The sequence below is a fragment of the Nicotiana sylvestris genome, chromosome 7, assembly GCF_000393655.2.
Source record: "Nicotiana sylvestris chromosome 7, ASM39365v2, whole genome shotgun sequence".
NCBI lineage: Eukaryota > Viridiplantae > Streptophyta > Magnoliopsida > Solanales > Solanaceae > Nicotiana > Nicotiana sylvestris.
Window position 1 is genome coordinate 127,617,545 of NC_091063.1, and position 22,321 is coordinate 127,639,865.

Consider the following 22,321-nt stretch of genomic DNA (forward strand, 5'->3'; position numbering starts at 1 on the left):
TTAATCCTGAGGAGGAATTAATTGAAAGATTTGAAAAGTTGTTTGACGATGTGAACATGGTGGAAAGCGGTGAAGGTTCTAGCAACGCAGAAGTTCAATTCGTGGGGCTAGAGACAAAGCTTAATAACTGGAAAGCCACTCCTCTCCCCATTCGAAAGGAGTCTTGGTAGTTTATTTTGATTTTCCTTCAGTTTGTTTGGGTTACTTCAGGGTTGTAATCCAAATTTTTATCTTACAATTTATTTGAAGTGTGCAAACCTTGTTATCTTTCATCATCCAATGAAATACAGTTTCCTTTTCATTATCATTCCTGATAGTTTTCTTTTGTTTTTCTTCTTTTTTCTGTACAGTCCTTTTTACGCTGGCTCTAGTGATATGGCATGCATAAGGAATCCTCAGCCCAGTCTTAAAAATCAATTTGATTCCGAAATAATAATTCAAGAAGTATATTGTGATTATGAATCAGAATATGATGAGGATGAGGCTTTCGAAGAGATTAGTAAAGAGTTAATTCATTTTGAAGAAAAAACCAAACCTAACCTGAGTGATACCGAAGACATCAATCTAGGAGACACAAATAATATCCGAGAAACTAAAATAAGTGTCCACCTCGAACCAAAGATCCGGGAAGAGTTAATTAAAGCACTCATCGAATTCAAAGATGTTTTTGCATGGTCATATGACGACATGCCAGGCTTGAGCACTGATTTAGTGGTTCACAAATTGCCCACTGATCCAATGGTGCCTCCTGTCAAGCAAAAGTTGAGGAAGTTCAAGACTGACATGAGTGTGAAAATTAAAGAAGAAATCACCAAACAGTTGGATGCAAAGGTCATTCGGGTCACTCGATATCCTGTTTGGTTGGCTAATGTCGTTTCTGTGCCAAAGAAAGACGACAAGATTAGAGTATGCGTCGATTACCGCAATCTCAACAAAGCAAGTCCAAACGATAACTTCCCATTACCCAATATCCATATTTTGATCGATAATTGTGCCAAGCATGAAATAGGACCTTTTGTGGATTGTTATGCCGGGTATCATCAAATTCTAATGGATGAAGAAGATGCAGAAAAAACGGCATTCATCACACCATAGGGAACCTATTGCTACCGGGTAATGCCATTTGGTTTGAAGAACGTCTGGGCAACTTACATGAGAGAAATGACTACGGTGTTTCATGATATGATACATAAGGAGATTGAGGTATACGTGGACGATGTGATCATAAAATCAAAGCATCAGGCCGACCACATTGGGGATTTGAGGAAATTCTTCCTGAGACTTCGCAGGTACAACCTCAAGCTTAACCCTGCCAAGTGCGCATTTGGTGTTCCATCTAGAAAGCTATTGGGATTCATAGTCAGTCGGCGAGGCATCGAGTTAGACCCATCAAAGATCAAAGCCATCCAAGAATTGCCACCTCCAAGGAACAAGACTGAAGTAATGAGTTTGTTAGGGAAGTTGAATTACATCAGCAGGTTTATTGCTCAGCTCACGACAACTTGTGAGCCTATTTTCAAATTGTTGAAGAAGGATGTTGCGGTCAAATGGACTGATAAGTGTCAAGAGGCGTTTGATAAGATAAAAGGATACTTGTCAAATCCACCCATGATGGTTCCGCCAGAACCAGGAAGTCCTTTGATTCTTTACTTGACAGTCTTTAAAAATTCATTTGGTTGTGTACTAGGGCAACATGACATCACCGGCAGAAAGGAACATGCCATCTATTACCTTAGCAAGAAGTTCACAGCTTATGAGGTTAAGTACACTCATCTGGAAAGGACATGTTGCGCCCTAACTTGGGTAGCTTAGAAATTGAAACACTATTTGTCATCCTACACTACTTACCTCATTTCGCATCTGGATCCGTTGAAATATATTTTTCAAAAGCCTATGCCAACAGTGAGACTTGCAAAGTGGCAGATATTGCTCACAAAATTTGAAATCATCTATGTGACTCGGACTGCAATAAAATCCCAAGCATTGGCCGATCATTTAGCCGAAAACCCGGTCGACGAAGAGTACGAGCCATTGAGGACTTATTTTCCCGATGAAGAAGTAATGCATATCAGTGAGATGGAGCAAATTGAAAAACCTGGCTGGAAACTTTTCTTTGATGGGGCTGCTAACATGAAAGGAGTCGGGATAGGAGCTGTGATTATTTCTGAAACCGGACATCACTATCCTGTTACGGCTCAACTTCGATTTTATTACACCAATAATATGGCTGAGTATGAAGCTTTTATTTTGGGGTTAAGGCTAGCTGCAGACATGGATATCCAGGAAATCTTGGTCTTGGAAGATTCGGATCTTCTGGTACATCAAATTCAAGGAGAATGGGAAACACGAGACTTGAAGCTCATACTATACCGACAATGTTTACATGATCTTTGTCAACGGTTTCGATCAGTGGAGTTCAGGCATATTCCAAGGATCCATAACGAGGTTGCCGATGCATTGGCTACCCTGGCATCAATGTTGCACCATCCGGACAAAGCTTATGTGGATCCACTGCATATTCAAGTCCATGATCAGCACGCTTACTGCAACATGATTGAAGAAGAATTTGATGGTGAACCATGGTTCCACGACATCAAGGAATATATCAGAATGGGGATATATCCAGCACAAGCCACAGGGGATCAAAAGAGAACCATTAGACGGTTGGCAAATGGATTCTTCTTAAGTGGAGGAGTTTTGTATAAAAGAACACCAGACCTTGGATTATTAAGATGCATAGATGCTAGACAAGCTACGATTGTCATGTTTGAAGTACATTCGGGAGTTTGCGGACCCCACATGAGCGGATATGTGTTGGAAAAGAAAATTCTCCGAGCTGGTTACTATTGGCTTACCATGGAGAGAGATTGTATCAGTTTTGTGCGCAAATGTCATCAATGCCAGATACACGGAGATTTGATTCATTCTCCACCATCCGAGTTACACACAATGTCGGCACCATGGCCCTTCGTCGCTTGGGGCATGGATATTATTGGACCAATTGAGCCGGCAGCATCCAATGGGCACAGGTTCATTCTGGTAGCCATTGATTATTTCACCAAATGGGTTGAGGCCAAAACATTCAAATCGGTGACCAAGAAAGCTGTGGTCGATTTTGTTCACTCAAATATCATATGTCGATTCGGAATCCCAAAGGTGATCATCACAGATAACGGTGCTAATCTTAACAGTAACTTAATGAGAGAGGTATGTCAATAGTTCAAGATTATACATCGCAATTCTACCCCATATCGGCCCAAGGCGAATGGAGCAGTCGAGACAGCTAACAAAAACATAAAGAAGATACTTCGGAAAATGGTAGAAGGTTCAAGACAATGGCACGAAAAATTACCATTTGCGTTGTTGGGATATCGCACTACTGTTCGCACTTCGGTAGGAGCAACTCCTTATTTGTTGGTATATGGCACTGAGGCGGTAATTCCTGCAGAAGTTGAAATTCCTTCCCTTCGGATCGTCGCCGAAGCTAAGATTGATGATGATGAATGGGTCAAAACCCGTTTGGAGCAGTTAAACTTGATTGATGAAAAATGATTGGCAGCAGTATGTCATGGCCAATTGTATCAAAGAAGAATAGCAAGCGCATACAACAAAAAGGTGCGTCCCCGAAAGTTTGAAGTGGGTCAACAGGTGCTGAAACGTATTCTTCCACATCAGGTTGAAGCAAAGGGCAAGTTTGCCCCGAATTGGAAAGGACCGTTCATTGTGACCAAAGTATTGTCCAATGGTGCATTATGTTTAACAGATATTGAAGGAAAATACATAGACATGGCTATCAATTCTGATGCAGTAAAGAGATATTATGCATGATTTTTCTTTGGTATAATTATTGAATGTTTGTACTTGGCATTATTTCGAAGATTGGAATGACGAAGGCAATTTATTTTGCTATCTAAACACTTTACCCTTTGTTCCCCCTTTGAGCCACATTTGTTTCTTTCCTACCCTCTTTTGGAATCAAAAATGAAAAAAAAAGAAAAATTATTGGAGTGAACTACGTTTGACCTGATTCCTCAAAGAGGATACGTAGGCGCCTCACGGCTCGGTCATAGGGTGCATAATATGCATAATGTGCATAATATAACATAGCAAAATAAAACATCAAAAGACCCCCAAACAAGAAACTGGGGAAGGAATTGTATTGGCAATAAGAAAAATGATTCCAAGAGTTGTAATTCTAAACCCATATCAAATTGTTTTGGCTGTTGATACCCTTTCATTCCAACCACATCCCAAAAGACCTTTCGATCCATCTTAGAAAAATGCCGAGTCGAGCAAATGGAGGTGATTCATAACACTCTGGTCCAAACAGGAAAAAACGATGAAAATGAGAGAGTCTTATAGGTGAAAACCCTCACGGGCACCATGAGACGACGGAAGATGAGAGAGTCTTATAGGTGAAAACCCTCACGGGCACCATGAGACGACGGAAGAGGAGAGAAAGTAAAATGAGAGAGTCTTATTGGTGAAAACCTTCGCAGGCACCACAAGGCGAAAAGGAATTAAGAAATAAACAAATGAGGGAGGTTTGTCGGTGAAAACTCTTTAAGACACTGCAAGTCGAACAAGGTCCGTAAGTTGGCAAAAAGTAAAATTGGGTTGTGGAAATTTTGGAAAGCAAAGTGAAACAATTGAAAAAGAGATTGGTTAAATAGACTGGGCTGATTAATCCAAAATGCATACCCTGATCATTGGTGCCAGTGACTCCAATCAGATAAGTTCCTTATTCCTATCTCCAACAGTCATCCAAATTTGGATTTTTCTTTTCATTCTTAATTGTCAAAAATCGTCATGTTCGTCGCTAATAGTCTTACTCATCTAAAGCTTTTGAGGAAACTTTCGTTCCAGCAAATAAAAAGGAATGTCAAGGTATACTACCAAGATTCAAAACTGCACAATACGGCCATGATAGGCGGGAGGTAATGGGATGAAAATAAGATATGGGTGTGAGAAAAAGTTGAATAAGAGAAGTGGTTCAGTAATGTCATGAGAGACATATGGTTACGATTGAAAGGGTTTGAAGTGAAAACAACAGCTGGGGATACTACGGTTAAGGATCAATTATAAGGATAAAACAGTCTTTTCAACCGCTTCAAGGCAGTAAAACAGGACAGAGAAACCTCACCCCCAGCAAGAATGCCACAAATAACCACCACGCCCTAAACTAACAAGATTTTCATTGATTTGAAACAGGGGCAAAAACAATATTTGTTTCAGGAAACACCCGGTGAGGGAAGCAAGCAGGCATCCACCTGGAAAACAAGGAAGAGCAATGAAGTATCGACAAGCAGGCGTCCACCTGGAGAACAAGGAAGAACAATTGAAATATCAGCAAGCAGGCGTCCACCTGGAGAACAAGGAAGAGCAATGAAGTATCAGCAAGCAGGCATCCACCTGGAGAACAAGGAAGAACAATTGAAATATCATAAAACAGGCGTCCACCTAGAGAACAAGGAAGAGCAATGAAGTATCGGGAAGCAGGCGTCCACCTGGAGAACAAGGAAGAACAGTTGAAATATCAGCAAGCAGGCGTCCACCTGGAGAACAAGGAAGAGCAATGAAGTATCGGCAAGCAGGCGTCCACTTGGAGAACAAGGAAGAACAGTTGAAATATCAGCAAGCAGGCGTCCACCTGGAGAATAAGGAAAGAGCAATGAAGTATCGGCAAGCAGGCGTCCACATGCTTGCTTGGAAGAACAATTGAAATATCAGCAAGCAGGCGTCCACCTGGAGAACAAGGAAGAGCAATGGAAACATCAGCAGTCAGGCGTCCACCTGGAGAACAAGGAAGAACAGTTGAAATATCAGCAAGCAGGCGTCCACCTGGAGAACAAGGAAGAGCAATGAAGTATTGGCAAGCAGGCGTCCACCCGGAGAACAAGGAAGAACAGTTGAAGTATCAGCAAGCAGGCGTCCACCTGGAGAACAAGGAAGAGCAATGGAAACATCAGCAGTCAGGCGTCCACCTGGAGAACAAGGAAGAACAGTTGAAATATCAGCAAGCAGGCGTCCACCTGGAGAACAAGGAAAGAGCAATGAAGTATCGGCAAGCAGGCGTCCACATGCTTGCTTGGAAGAACAGTTGAAATATCAGCAAGCAGGCGTCCACCTGGAGAACAAGGAAAAGCAATGGAAACATCAGCAGTCAGGCGTCTACCTGGAGAACAAGGAAGAACAGTTGAAAATATCAGCAATCAGGCGTCCACCTGGAGAATAAGGAAGAACAGTTGAAGTATCAGCAATCAGGCGTCCACCTGGAGAACAAGGGAATATACTTCAAATTTCGAGGTCAGGAGCCCCCGTGAAGAATAGAATGGCGATTTATTTTTGACATTGTTGGTTGAAGTCAGGAGCCCACCCATATAATGGAGGAATACACTTAGAATCAATAAAGCATAGGAATCCGATCGGAATCCCCAGCGGGAAACAACAAAGAATCCGAAGCAGAGGAATGAAGTACAAGACTCGATGAAAAACAATACAAAAAGGAAACAAGCAGTTCAAGATCGGTAGTCCGAAGAGAATACGAGACAAATCGGAAGCAAAAGATACCAAAGGAGTCACCAAGACATCAAAGCAACAAGAGACACAAGGGCATGATCTAGATAAGATTTTGTAATTCATATACCATAGTCTAGTCTAGCTTTTTGTTTTTCTTTAAGCAGTGTGTAATAAGGAGGTCAGCAAGCAGTAAAAGCAGCATGCAACAGCAGTGACATCACAGTCCCATGGTATTCCCAGCTACCAAAACTTTCCGAACTACATTGACCTGATTCCTTTATAGCCAAGGATATGTAGGAAACCTTTGAAGTAGAGGTTCGGTCAAATCTTTCAAAAAATGCTTCCCACGGAGTATTCAAAACAGGCAAAAATCGCTCGTATCCGCTCACTTTATCTTTGCACGAAAACTCTTCGTGTTTCCGGACAAAGAAGGGCAGCTGTGAGCACGTGATTTTTTCCACATACGAATTACTCCAAAATAACTCCCGAAATTAGGGCAGCTGTTTGTTTGCATAGGTATATGTGCGTGTGTAATTTTATTAATGCATTTAAAAATAATATAATGTAATATGTGTTGCATGTGCATTTAGGATTTAGTTTTTCAATTTAGGAATTAACAGGTTTGTTTTACAAAAAGAAAAATCACAAAAATATGTAATTATTGTAATTTTGTCATTTAAATGTGCCCTTATGTGATTTCATTGATTTGCGTGTTAATTATTATAAGTATTAATTAATATTTGTAGTTGTATTTAGATTTTACAATTAATTAGGAATTGTATTTAAATCAGAAAATTAAAGAAGAAAAAGGAAAAGAATTCAAAAAATGAAGAAAGAATCGGATTGGGCCAGTTTTAAGCCCAAAGAGTTGCACTTCCTACCCAGCCCATACCCGTCCCAAATCTAGTCCACCTATATCTAAATTAAACGACGTCATTTCATCAAGCTCAATCTGGTTCGTTGATTTCACTTGATCAACGCTCCATATCAATTCTTCCACACCCGACCCGTGCCCGTCCAAAACTGATTCGGTCTTGAGGATAAACAAAACGACGTCATTCCACTTACTCGATTAATCCAGACCATTGATCTCATCAGATCGAACGGTCTGGATCCAACCCTCACGTGCATATATAAAGGGTCCAAACTAACCCCCCCCCAAACCAAGCCCCCTCCTCTTATTTCTCATCAAACCTCGTCTCTTTTAGAGACGAGGAACCCTAATAGCCGCCACCCCGTTCCCTCGCCGTAAACCTGGCGGCGCCGGCTCCAATGGCCGTGAAATTCACACCACTAGAGCACCTAACCGCCCTCTTCACGAATCCCTTAACCATTTTGCTCGAATCAGGCCGAAGCTTCTCAAATCTTCAATCGAAGATTCGAGCAAAACCCAACACTACCCCAACTTACCTGACACTCACACCTGATATCCGCTAGGTTTCCCCCATAACATAAAAGATCTTGGTTCTGTTCGAATATTTCTAGAAATGCTCGAATTTTAGATAGAAAAATCAGGAACCCTAAAAAATCCAAATTGAGAATACTTCGAGTAAAGTCTGTTCAACCTCAAAATGTCCGAATCCTAGTTTGAGCCTATGTCCGTATAAGTTCTGAAGGTTTGAGGTATTTTTTTTTTTCTGTATTTATGATTTTTGTTTATCTGTGTATTTGTGTATTTTAGTTTTGATTAATTTTCCACACTTTTTCAATTCATCTTTTCATTCCCAGTGACCCTTTTATTTGGTCGATTTCTCTTCCGTAATTAAGTTGTACATGTTATAAACTACATAGTCGATTTGATTAATGTCGTCGAATAGTTAGCTTCATAAACCCCCTGTGTTGAACAAAACCATGAATTACCCTGTTAGTATGATTAATTCTGTTTGTGTTGTGTATATGTAATTGATTAATTAGATGTCAATGTTCAGTTTGTTCATATAAGTTTGAATCATTTTTGGCATTCTGTTTGGTTTTAATTTCGATGGTTGATGGTCTGATTAGTTAAAGTTCTGTTTGATTGTACACAATGTTCTGAATCCTGGGAATCTTAGTATTTAAGGTATTCTTTGCCTTAAAACCTTTGAATTGGTTATAGCCGTTGTAGTTAATTGAATTCAGATAGTGGTTGGATTTGAGTATATTGGAGAGGTTCAATGCAGGTTGAAAGGGAGTGGGTAGGGCAGTAATTTCATAACTTTCAGGGCAGTAATAGTAAGGGAATTTCAGGGGTGTTTGGGGAATAAAACAGTTAGTATGATACCTTATTGCTAGTGCTTTATCAATGGGGTATTAATTAATCCTAATGGGGAACCAAAGGAAGTGGAGGGGCTGAAATTAAGGGAAAGTTTTCCTTAGTGGCTGATTAATTAGAAAAGCAGTTTTAGTGTTATTTGAGTGGAAAAAACTGATTTGAAAAGAAAAGGGGGGTCCGGGCAGTAGGCTGGAAAGGGGGGAAACAAGTTGTATAAAAGGGTGTGTTGGGACTGATTTCAAGAGAACACACACAGAAAGAGAGACACACACGGACAAAAAGAAAAAATGAGAAGAAAGAGAGAAAAGTCAGAAGAAAAAAAATAGAACCTTACATTATAAGTTAGAGTGTTAAGGTTGATTTTTGAGATTAAGAGTTTCAGGTTACATCTTCCTGAGTTTTAAAAATCAGAAATACTGTTTCCTCGTATCTGTCTGGGTTCGTTTGGTGATATTGTTTGGATTGAATCTGGAGTTTCTTGAGGTTACTGCTTTGTTTGGTTTTTCACGGATTTTTTTTGGGGCTGTTTAATCTGCTGAACTGCTGTGTGCGTGCTGCTGTAAATTTTGCTGACCTTCATATTTCTCTATTGCTGATTTTTAGCTGCTGCTACTGCTGAATTTTACCTCTTTTACCCTCATTTTCAGGTATATATATTTAGACTCATGTTATTGCAAAGTTTCAATGTTGCAAAGAAATGAAATCTGGAATTATAAATACGTCCGCTATCCATTTAAATTCATTAGTTGAGTTTCAATTATTTTTAGTTAACTAATATAGCTTATGCTCGGCATGGGAGCTATTAGTCCATCAGACCTCTTTTTGAAGTTAGTATAAGCTTTGCAATAATTCTATTTATTTTAGAATCTCATTAAGTATAGTTATATTCGAACTGTCGAGACAGGGAACTTGGTAGAAAGTTGACTATTCTTTAAACTTTGTATTTAGACCATGTTAACTAAGCGCTTGGTAACATGAAAATATCGAGGAACCACGCTAGTAAACTTCGTCAAGCCTGATATTGTTTAATTCTAGTTGACGTAAGTATTCTCGTTTATACAAAATAGGGCCTAATAATGGGGATAACTATAAGTGAGAGGTGAATCGATATAATTCGTTACGATAAAGATATTGGAATATTCCGGATGGTTCAAATGTGTATTTGCGGTATATGTAATGTCATTTTATTAAATCAATTTGTAGATTAGTTCTCTTTCTTAACAACCAATGGCCCATTTATTTTAGGAATGCGATTAACTCATTTCTTATAAAAATAGTATATAAAAAATAATGTCGATAATTTTACAAAGTACAGATTTAGTATTTGTAAATAGCTTGCATAAGCCAAGATAAAAATTAGTTTGATTTTATCTATCCCAAATTCAATCATCGTAAGCAAATTAACCAAATAATTAGAACTTTGGACTAAAAACAAGTTGTGTAGAAGAATGGATTTATGAATACTGATTGCAGCATTTTAGTCAAAGATATACAAAGTAGAGTTCGCTACGAGTAGAATAATGAAAATTCTTCGAAAACTATTGGTTTGCTTATCAATTAATTTTTTTAGTTTTACATGTAATTCGCTTGGTAAGTTTGTAAACAACATACACTTAGTCCTAAACCTAGGAAAATAATAAATAACTTGTGCATATAATCATCAAGTACTAAAAGTACATAACCAAATTACGGATACTGTATTCACGATAAAATGGTAATTTTAGCTGCACGTTCTTTATTTATCTTTCATCTCATTAACTCTTCCAATTTGAATAGTTTTGAGGTATATAATTCACACGTTTAAAATATAACCTGTGTCCAACACCTAATAAATCTTGATTTTTCAAGAAATCTCGAGGTATCCCATTCGGTGATTTCCCATGGCTTTCATATTTAAAATAGATGGACATAATAAACGTTGGTAGAAAATTTATATTACCATTAAGAATATTTTGTGTAATTGGGGACACGTTCGCGTGACATGATTACATTTCTAAAAACAATTCGGAGTATGCGTTCGCGCAACTTCGAGCAAACTTTCTTAATAAAAGGGGTTTTTCGGAGGTTATTAAATTAATTTATTTCATATAACCTGAGATGTGCAGTTCACCATTTAATCATACAAGAGTAACGAATGTTCGTAATTTTATTTTAAGCACGCGCAATTTCGGCCATAAATTCATTTTTTATAATAAAAAATATAAAAAATACTATCAATCTTATTGTGTACACGTATGCGTGACACGATTCTTTACATTTATATAAAAAATACAAATATACGTACGCGTGATTCGTTTCAAGGTAGGTCTATAATTGTAAACAATCTAACCAAAAGCGGTAACAAAATCATGCAACAAAGAAAAAAATGTATTTAATAAATCAAGATAATTAAGCCAAATATAAAATGGTTAAGCGACCGTGCTAGAACCACGGAATTCGGGAATGCCTAACACCTTCTCCCGGATTAACAAAATTCCTTACTCGGATTTCTGGTTCGCAGAACGACAAACAGAGTCATATTTTCCTCGATTCGGGATTAAAACCGGTGACTTGGGACGCCATTAAATTCCCAGTGGCGACTCTGAAATTAATAAAGAATCCCGTTTCGATTGTCCTTTAATCGGAAAAACTCCCTTTACACTTACGCCCTCTTCCGAAATGTTGTGTAAAGGAGAGGTGTGACAATACAAAGATTGCGGATTCTGAGTCAAATGATGATAGTGACGAAGAAGTTCATTATGATATTGATCCAGATATAGAAATAGTCTCGCAAAATGTTGAACAGAAAACTCCTTCAGTCACTTCAGATGAAATACAAGTACTTGGTAGCAAGGAAATGTAGTCTTGAAGCCCTAAAGTTAAGTTCAATAGTTAAAGACACAAGTTCAAAAGTTAAGGACAAACAGTTCTTAACTTACAGTTACAAGTTCTAAAGTTAAGGACAGCTAGTCCTTAACTTATAGTTACAAGTTCAAAAGTTAAGGACATGCAGTCCTTAACTTACAGTTATAAGTTCAAAAGTTAAGGACAATAGATCCTTAACTTTGATTTCCAAGTTCAATAGATCCTTAACTTTCTGCTAGAGTTTTCCTTTTGTGTATACGACTCCGAAATGGTGTTAATATGGCTCCAATAGCTTCGTATGGAGATTTTGAAGTTAGGAGTATGTCCATATGTTGATTTGGTACTTTTTGGCGGAAGTTGGAAGCTTAAGGTTTGGAAGGTTGAGAGGTTTGATCAAGAGTTGAATTTATTGATATCGGATTTGGATTGTGGTTCTAGGAGTTAGTATAGGTTCGTTGTGTCATTTGGGACTTGCATGCAAAATTTGAGTTCATTCAGAGTTGTTTAGGCTTGTTTGGCGCAAATTTTGAATTTGGAAATGTTCATTAGTTCATTAGGCTTGAATTGGGTGCGATTTGTGATTTTGATGTTTTTTGGTGTGCTTTAAGGCCTCAAGTAGGTTCTTGTTATGTTTTGGGACTTGATTGTATGTTCGGACGGGGTCCCGGGGGCCCTGGGTGTATATCGGGTTGAACTTAGAAGAATTTACTGAAACTGCTGAAGTCTGGTGCTTTCGCACCTACGCTACATGGGCGGCATAAGCGGATCTATGGCCGCATATACGAGGTTTGACTTGGGGGCTAAGTCCAAAGGTGCAGAAAGGTGCTCGCAGGTGCGCAGCCGCAAAAGCAGAAATACTCCGCAGAAGCGGAGTTTGGGTTGTTGGTGAGGGACCGCATATCCGATGTTTTATACGCAGAAGCGAATGCACAGGTGCGCATTTTGGGTCTGCAGAAACAAGCATCCTGGACTTAATGGGATACCGCATTTGCGATGCTTTTTCACAGATGCGGAATTCGCTGGTCAAAAATAGCTTAATCGAGAGTTTCATTTCATTCATCACCTTTTGAGTTACAGAGCTTGATTTTGGATGATACTAGAGAGAATTTTCACGATTTGGATCGGGATAAGTGTTTTTGACTCGGATTTGTCCATTATGGATGATTCCATCTTTATTTTTACCATTTAGTTAGTGATTTGAAATGGATAAATGTGTTTTTTTAAAACTTTCCTAAAGCATAAAATGAGGATTTGAAGGTCGATTCTAGGTCAGAATTGGATGATTTTGCTATGGTTTAACTCGCATCGGAATGGGTGTTCGGAATGTGTGAGTTTGTTCGGGTTCTAAGGTGCGATCCCGGGGTTGACTTTTTATTTTTATTAAAGATTGAATCTTTATTATCCGGAATTTCTTACTATGGCTTTTATTTATGATATTAAGTTATTTTGGCTAGATTCGAGCCATCCGGTGTTGGATTTGTGCAGGAAGGTCTTATTAGTAGATTGATTTAGCTTATTTGAGGTAAGTATTTTGTCTAACTTTGTATGGGGGAACTACCCCTAAGGATTTAGGTTGTTTGTATTATTTGCATTATGTGGAAGGCGTGTACACAAGGTGATGAGTGTGTACACAGGCTCATATGTGATATTTGACTAATTTAGACTCTTAAGCTACTTATAAGCATTTAATTGAAGATATTATTATTTTTTCTATCTTTTGTTGTCAATTTATTCTTACATGTGTTAGTTGAAGTGTTATTACAGGTTCTAGTTTCCACGGTCAAAGTTGCTCTTATATGCATTTATTTGTAGATGATGTTACATGCTATCCTCCCTATTGTTGAGTTATACTCATGCATTTAGTCGTAATCGTTATTTCATGATATCTCTTTTATTGCTAAGCTTACACTACGTACTTGAATTGAAAGTTACCATTTCACGAGAATACTTTTATTTGGTAATGTTGTGGCATATGGGCTCATGTGGTACGAGTTGTTATTGTGTTATGATATAGATACACATGCGGTGGTATAAGGGTAGGTATTAAATTGCATGCGATGAGATAAAGTGGTATTTATATGCGTGTTTCTAGTAAGGGAATAACTTGAAGCCACGCAGTGAGATAAGGGGGCTAAAACACATATAGCTATTTCGGAAAAAATATTTTTAAAATAAATGCAAGGCTTACGTGGTGATATAAGGAAAATTGTGATTGTGACTTGTGAAATGAGAATATGAGGGTGTACCTCGGTTGTGAATCTTGTTGCATATTATATGTGAAAAGATTTGTTGATTCGAACGATTATTATTTTTCCTTCATTCGTTTTACTTGTGCTTTTATGGTACTTTATCACTTGTTGTTCCTATCATATATTCACTCTTTGTTGTCCTTATTTGGTTTAGTTTTCGTTGTTAGCCTTATATCATCGTACTGATCTGTTGTCATCTATTTCTTTACTTTCGGTTATTAGATTATATTATACTTTGTTCTATTTTTCTTTTGTCTAGTAGGTGTCTTGACCTAGCCTCTTCACCATTATGGTGTACTCATGCTATGTTTTCTGCACATTTTTGTGCAGATCCAGGTACATCTGCTCGTTTCGGACGTTATTAATTTGACCAGATATCTCGGAGACTTCAAGGTATACCTGCTTGACACTCGTAGGCTCCGGAATTACCTACTATTGTCTTTTCTACTGTTTATCTTCACATCAGACAATATTGTAATTTTGAGGTTTCTAGTGTACTTCTTAGAGCTTATGACCCAGTTTCACCGGTTTTCGAGAATTTTTGGTGATTGTTATTTAGTATTATGATATCATGAGACTTATTAGCTAATTTAATTTTTTAGTGGCTATTTCTGTTAAATTACTTGCATGGGGTCATGACAATTTTTATGTGAAATTGCTTATAATGTTCAAACTTTCAATTCAGTTTCAAATTACTGTGATCATATTTGTAAAGACCCAACTGATCATTTTGAGAAATTATGCCAGGTTTGGCAATTTGAGGTCATGGGTAGCTTCATCTAGTGTATTATGACTTGCCTACATCATTGGCATCCGATTTGTGATTCTAGAGGTTATTTTGATATTTTGATCGTGCGAGCGAGTTCGTGTTATGTTTTTGGATTGGTGTGGGTGTTTGGTTTGGAACCTCAAGGGTTCGGGTGAATTTCGAATTGGGTTCGGAATGATTTTATATCATTTTTGAGTGTTGATACTGGTTCCATTGCATTTGCAATGTTTCTGCCGCAAATGCGATAATCACATTTGCGAGGTAGTCCTCGCATTTTGAACCTGGGTTGTTGGGGGAAGGGATCGCATTTGCAAAGAAATGTCGCTTTTGCGAAGCCTATAGAGTTCGCATTTGCAGACTCTGTATCACATTTGCGATGTAGGCTTGGGCTGGGTAGGGTCGCTTTTGCAACCAACTGGTCGCTTTTGTGAAAGACCAATGTCTGCATTGCAACCTTTTTGTCGCATTTGCGAAAGTGTCAAAAAATTTCAAGCTTCACTTTTGCGAAGGATTCTTCGCTTTTGTGAGTTTGCATTTGCGAACCTAGTGTCGCAAATACGACATCTGCAGCTTGCTTATAGCTGAGTATTCCGAAACTGAGCTTCACTTTATCATATTTTTGAACCCTAACCTCAATGGGAGGCAATTGTGTGAAATGATTTTCATATCAATACCATTGGGTAAGTGCCTCTAATCAATTTTCAATTATATTTTATGACTATACATTAGATTTACCATCAAATTCATGAGAATCTAAGGAAAAAATTTGGGAATTTTGCCAAAGTTCTGAAAAATAAAAATTTGGGATTTGAGAGTCGAACTGGACACATATATGGACTTGTGGGGCTATGGGTAGTCAAGACTTGCCATTGAACCCAGGTTTTGACCGGGGGGCCCGGGGTTGACTTTTGTTGATTTTTTAGAAATTGTATAAAGATCATAGCTTTACTAATTGAAATTATTTTTTCTTGCATTGTGTGATGTATTTAAGTCGTCTTTGGCTAGATTGAGCATAGCGGAGGTGAATTTTCAAAGGAAAAGCTAAATTGAGTATTGAGTTGGCCGAAATGAGGTAAGTGTCTTCTCTAACTTTGTGTGGGAAAACCTACTCCTTAGGAATTGAGTTAATTATGCTATCTTGTGTGCAACATTTTTCCGGCGAGGATTTCCGGCAAGGTACGTTAATTCTGGCGACTTCTGGTCAGCTTTCCGGTGGGATGCAACAGGACTATCAGTGCCATTGAGCAGATCCGATAAACTTCAGGAAAAATTGCTCCATGTTCTTTCGTTCTATAACTGGTATTCGTGATATTGGTATTTTATTTTATTTTTTATTTTTATTTTTCCATTTTTGCGTGCCGGTATCCTTGACATCCACAATATCTTGTTTAAATTATATTTAGTTAGACTTGTTTGCTTATATCGGTCTCTGTCTTTCTCCTTAGTGTTATAGCCGATACATAGTTGGTCGCTGCTTAGTTGGATCACTTATTAGCACCTTGTGTACCTGTAGGTTTCTATTTAGTTTATTCCTTTCTAGTCTATCCTTTTTGTAGCTTTGTGCTGGTCTAGTGGTCGTGCCGAGATATGATAGAGTGAGGGCATGTCCTCGGGGGGAGCGGGTGGAGCGGGGGGTAGAGGGTAAGGGTGGCAAGGGGATTAAGGCACCTTCTAGGTTGACAGTGGGGTCATGGAACATAGGGACTCTAACGAGGAAGCCTATAGAGTTAGCAAAGATACTCCATAAGAGGAAGATTAACATAGCTTGTGTCCAGAAGACTAGATGGGTGGGGAACAGGGCTCAGGAGGTGGATGGTTTTACGTTGTGGTATTCAGGGAGGGTGAGAGGGGAGAAAGGGGTAGGCATTTTAGTTGATAAGGATCTAAGAGAGCTAGTGTTTGAGGTTAAGAGGGTGAATGATAGGTTGATGGCCATTAAGATAGTCATGGGAGGGTATACTCTGAATGTAGTTAGTGCTTATGCGCCTCAGGTGGGTTTGGACGAGGAGGTTAAAAGACGTTTCTAGGATGATTTGGATGGGTTGGTGCGAGGTATACCGTCCACCGAGAAGTTTATTATAGGGGGTGATTTTAACGGCCACATTGGGAGGTCGCTTGGGGGATATGACGATGTGCATGGTGGCTTCGGTTTTGGAGATAGAAATGGGGGAGGTACTTCGCTACTGGAGTACGCTAAAGATTTTGAGCTGGTGATCGCAAACTCATGTTACCCGAAGAAAGCAGAGCACCTGATAATTTTTCGGAGTGCGGTGGCCAAGACCCAGATTGATTATCTACTTCTCCGAAAATGTGATAGAGTTTTATGTACGGATTGCAAGGTCATCCTGAGTGAGAATCTTACGACCCAGCATATGCTTTTGATTATGGACTTAAAGATCAGGTGGACAAGGAAAAAGAGGGCTATGTCTGGTATACCTAGAGTCAGGTTGGGTGCATTGACTAAGGACAAGGCCCAGGAGTTGAGGGAGAAGTTGCTAGCTATGGGGGCCTGGAGGAGTAGCTGGGATGTGAGTTGTAGTAGTCTACGACAGCAAATTGCATTAGAGAGGCGGCGAGAGAGGTGTTAGGGGTCTCAAAGGGTTTTTCTGGTGGCCATAAAGGGGACTGGTGGTGGAACGAAGAGGTTTAGAGGAAAGTGGAAGCCAAGAAAGCAGCATATTTGAAGCTAGTAGAGAGTATAGATGAGGGGCAGAAGAGTGCTAACAGGGAGGGGTATAATAAGGCTAGGAAGGAGGCGAAGTTGGTGGTTACTGCAGCTAAGACCGCCGCGTTTAGTCGTCTATACGAAGAAATTGGGGATAAAGGTGGGGACAGGAAGGTGAGGGAGCGGAAGGCCCGAGATCTGGACCAATTGAGATGCATAAAGATGAGGAGGGAAGAGTTTTATTGGAGGGGGCACAGAATAGGCAGAGATGGCAGTCTTACTTCCATAGGCTCTTGAATGAAGAGAGAGATATGGGCATTGTGCTGGGGGAGTTGGATTACTCGGAGCGACAACGAGATTTTGGGTACTGTAGACGTATACGAGTGGGGGAGGTTATAGGGGCCATGCGCAGGATGAGTGGGGGTAGAGCGACGGGGCCGTACGAGATCCCAGTGGAATTCTGGAAGAGCGTGGGTAAGGAGGGCTTGGAATGGCTTGCTGGGTTGGTTAACTTCATTTGTAGGACGAAAAAGATGCCCGAAGAGTGAAGGTGCAGTACGATGATCCCGTTGTACAAGAATAAGGGGGATGTCCAAAACTGCAATTAAGTCATACGATGAAAGTGTGGGAGAGGGTGATTGAAGGGAGGTTGAGGAGGTGTCTATTTCCGAGAACCAGTTTTGTTTCATGCCGGGACGGTCAACCACTTAGGCCATTCATATTGTGAGGAGATTAGTGGAGCAGTTTAGGGCGGTGAAGAAGGATTTGCACATGGTGTTCATGACCTGGAGAAGGCCTATGACAAAGTCCTCAGAGAGATTCTATGGAGATGTTTGGAGGCTAGAGGAGTACCTGTAGCATATATTAGAGTGATTCAGGACATTTATGATGGATCTAAGACATGGGTTAGAACATCAGGTGGAGACTCGATTTAATTTCCAATTGAGATGGGGTTGCATCAGGGATCAACACTTAGCCTGTTTTTGTTTTCCCTGGCGATGGATTCTTTGACACGTCACATTCAAGGGGAGGTGCCTTGGTTCTTGTTATTTGCGGATGACATAGTCCTGATTGATGAGACGCGAGGTGGCATTAACGAGAGGCTGGAGGTCTGGAGACATACCCTAGAGTCTAAGGGTTTCAAGTTGAGCAGGACCAAGATAGAATACTTGGAATGTAAGTTCAGCGGTGTTACCCAGGAAGCGGATGGGGATGTGAAACTCGATACGCAAGGCATTTCCAGGAGAGAGAGTTTCAAGTATCTGGGATCTATAATTCAGAAGGATGGGGAGATAGATGAGGATGTCACACACCGTATCGGAGTAGAGTGGATGAAATGGAGGCTCGCTTCCGGTGTCTTGTGTGATAAGAATGTGTCGTTGAGACTTAAGGTTAAGTTCTACAAGGTAGTGATTAGACTGACTATATTGTATGGGGCATAGTGTTTGCCAGTCAAAAACTCTCATGTCCAGCAGATGAAGGTAGCGTAAATGAGGATGTTGAGATGGATATGTGGGCATACTAGGTTGGATAGAATTAGGAATGAAGTTATTCAAAACAAGGTGGGAGTGGCCCCTGTGGAGGCAAAGATGCGTGAGGCAAGGTTGAGATGGTTCAGGCATGTTAAGAGGAGAAGGGCAGATGCCCCTGTCAGGAGATGTGAGAGGTTGGCCTTAGAAGGTGAGAGGAGGGGTAGAGGTAGGCCAAAGAAGTCTTGGGGAGAGGTGATCAGGCGGGATATAGCGCTACTTAATCTAACCGAGGACATGACTCTAGATAGAAGGGTGTGGAGGTTGAAGATTAGGGTAGAAGGTTAGTAGGTAGTCGTGCATCTACCTTTATCTTCTCTAGCTCGATAGTATTAGCACTAGTACGATACCCTTTTTCCCTTAGTTTGCCATATTCACATGTCTCGTTTTGTTGTTACTTGCCATTGGTAATTCCGTAATTTGCTAGCAGTACTTCGTTTATATTCTCGTCTACTGCCTTGAAATTAGTTTTCTAAATATGTTATCCTGCTACTACTTGTTATTAGTACCTCTTTCATATTATCTGCTGCTATCTCCGATTTAGTTTTCTAATTATTGTTTTGCTATTACTTGCTACCAGGGCTTCTCTCACCTTCTTTAGCTGAGGGTCTATCGGAAATAGTCTCTCTGCCTTCCAGGGTAGGGGTAAGGTTGCATACATCCTACCCTCCCCAGACCCCACTTGTGGGACCATACTGGGTTGTTGTTTTTGTTGTTGTTGTTATGGAAAACCGTGTACGCAAGGTGACGAGTGGGTGCACGGCCTATATGTGGTATTTGACCGGTTTAGATTGTCTAGTCTCTTTCCATGCCTTTAATTGAATTGTCATAACATGTGATATCTCGTTGTTAGTCTACTCTTACATGTTCTATTTGACGTTGTTAGCACTTATCTTACCTCTTACTCGTTATTTTGCCCTTATTTGCTTTAGTTAAAGTTATTGCGTTGCTTATTGTCTTGTTACCTTTTAATTGTTGAGTCCCTTCCATGACTTCATGCCTATTTCCTACTTGTCTTAACTGCTTTACTTGCACACCTTAGTTGTTACGTGCTTTAATTATCCTGTCATTTTTGTAATATTTGGGGTATTCCTTTAATTATTACGTGGTTCCTTTATTATTGTGTACTCACACTGTATGACTGTAGAAATTCTTCTAAATTGATTAATTGATTGGTTATGTTATTGATTTATTTATGGATTGGGTTGGGTTGCACGCCGCAATAGGTGGAATAAGGGTGGATTTATATTGATATGGTGGGATCGGATTTTTCACCGCAACATGTAAAATAAGGGTGGATTGATATGGTAAAATAAGGGTGAATTTTTATTGATACGGTGGGATCGGATTGCACGCTGTAACATGTGAAATAAGGGTGGATTGATATTGTGAAATAAGGGAGAATTATGATATTGACTATGATTATATAGTGGGATTGGGTTTCCCGCCACAACAATATTTACTTATTATTATTGTTATTTACACAGTGGAATAAGGGAGGATCGTGTTGTACATTAGGATCGGGTTGCGCGCCGCAACAGTTTATGTATTTTGTATTCCTTGTTGTATTGTGTTGGCTTCGGTTCTTTCGTACGAGAATATGAGGATTGGTATTTCTTGTTCTTTTACTGGTGTTCGAGGATTGAGTTATTTCCATTAGTTTACTACTTTGCCGCCATTCCCTATTTTGCATTCCTATTACTATTATTTTGGTTAATTGATTTTCAAGATGAAGTTTGCTACACTGAGTCACTATCTCGTTCCATGTTGAATTGTGGTAACATAACAGTTTTTAATAAAAGAATTAATAACATGCTTACCTTATGCGACTGTTAAGTTAAAGCTCGTCATTTTATTCAGTACTTTACTATTTCTAATAGTTATTATTTTTCACTTTAATTGATTTCTCAACTTAATCTCCTTACCCTATTTGATATTTTTACTTTACTTAAAAAGGAATTATTATTATGTTTTAACTTAATAAATTTTATATTAAATTTAGTAGCTTATCCGATGTTTTATTTTTTTTGAAAATGTTATTTTTTCACCCAATTGATTTCTAAAATAAAATTATTTTTCTCATTGATTTCCTACTTGGTTCAGAAACTGTAATTTTACTTTACGGTATATCAATAAATCTCTTGAACATCCTAATTAATATTTGACACGGATCCTATGTACTGGGTAGCACGTGGATTTTTCCATGCAGAAGTAATTTGGAAAATGTGGGTACAAGGTGCCTTATGTGTAAAGTTTGGAAAATTGGGACTTATGATCTGAGATTACGAGAAGTGGTATTTGGGGATAATTTTTGTTGAAATTCGTGCATTAGAAATGATTTGATTGATTGAATTGTTATCGATTTCCCTTGCTTGGACACATTCATATCTCAATTGTACCCCGGCTCTGTTGTTGCTTAATTATTTGGTCGTTTATCGTTGCTGTTCGTGCTCCCACTATTTTCACAGTTGAATGTAATTTGGAATCCTTCTACTATTGGCCTTAAATTGATGTTCTTTTTTCGTTAGCTTTATTTTATATATTGCATAGATTTACATGTCTGGTAGGTGTTTTGACCTGGCCTCGTCACTACTCTACTGAGGTTAGGCTTAATACTTACTAGGTACCATTGTGGTGTACTCATGCTACGCTTCTATAGATTTTTGTGCAGACGCAGGTACTTCGGATCGAGTTGGTTTTGAGACTTATGCTTGTACGGTGGAGACTTCAAGGTACACCTGCTGGACATTTGCAGGCTCTGAAGTCACCTTCTATTGTATTTATTTTCATTGTTTCCTATTATTCTGTAACTGTGATGTATTCATTAGGTATAATTACTTCTAAAAAGGCTTATGACTTATACTACCAATTTTGGGATATTGTATCATGTTGAGACTATTGGCTTATTTAGAAATTTTTGGTTCATGTTCAATAGCTATTTAGTAGAACCTATTATCATTTTTTATGTGTTAGGCTTACCTAGTTTTAAAGACTAGGTGCCATCACGACTCCTTCGGAGGGATTTTGGGTCGTGACAAGCTAGTATCGGAGCTCTAGGTTCAAGGTGCTATGAGTCATAAGCATATTAGTAGAGTCTCGCAATCGGTATGGAGACATTTGTGCTTATCTTCGAGAGGCTACGGAAACTATTAGGAAACTCCACTTCTTTCATGCCTTGTCGTGCGGTATTGATTCAGCTTGAAACATATATCTTATGTTCCTTTGCATCCACTCATGTACGATATTGCACTCTCGGTATCAGCTATGTGCCAGTGATTCGTGATGCTACGGATGGGCTACGAGGGAGTTAGGGATGCTCAAAAATTGTCTCAACGTGTCGTCCAGACTGAGGATGTAGAGGTATTGAGAGACTATTCAGTTGTTCACCTGGGGTTGCAGCGGGTTCTGGCATCTGGTTGATAAGTACGAGCTTGGGAAGGTTTAATTGGTTGACTAGTCATTGCGATCATGGTAGGGTCACGAGGTGGATGTTGA

At 39.3% G+C, this 22,321-nt stretch overlaps 1 protein-coding gene across 1 annotated transcript; it reads left to right on the forward strand.

Moving 5' to 3' along the window:
* The first annotated feature begins 18,787 nt into the window (after nt 1-18,787).
* On the forward strand, nt 18,788-21,660 carry LOC104247724 (uncharacterized). Its single transcript, XM_070152229.1, has 3 exons — nt 18,788-19,109; nt 19,407-19,471; nt 21,655-21,660. Exons 1-3 carry the CDS (start codon nt 18,788-18,790, stop codon nt 21,658-21,660), a joined length of 393 nt encoding a protein of 130 aa, XP_070008330.1.
* The last annotated feature ends 661 nt before the right edge of the window (nt 21,661-22,321 follow it).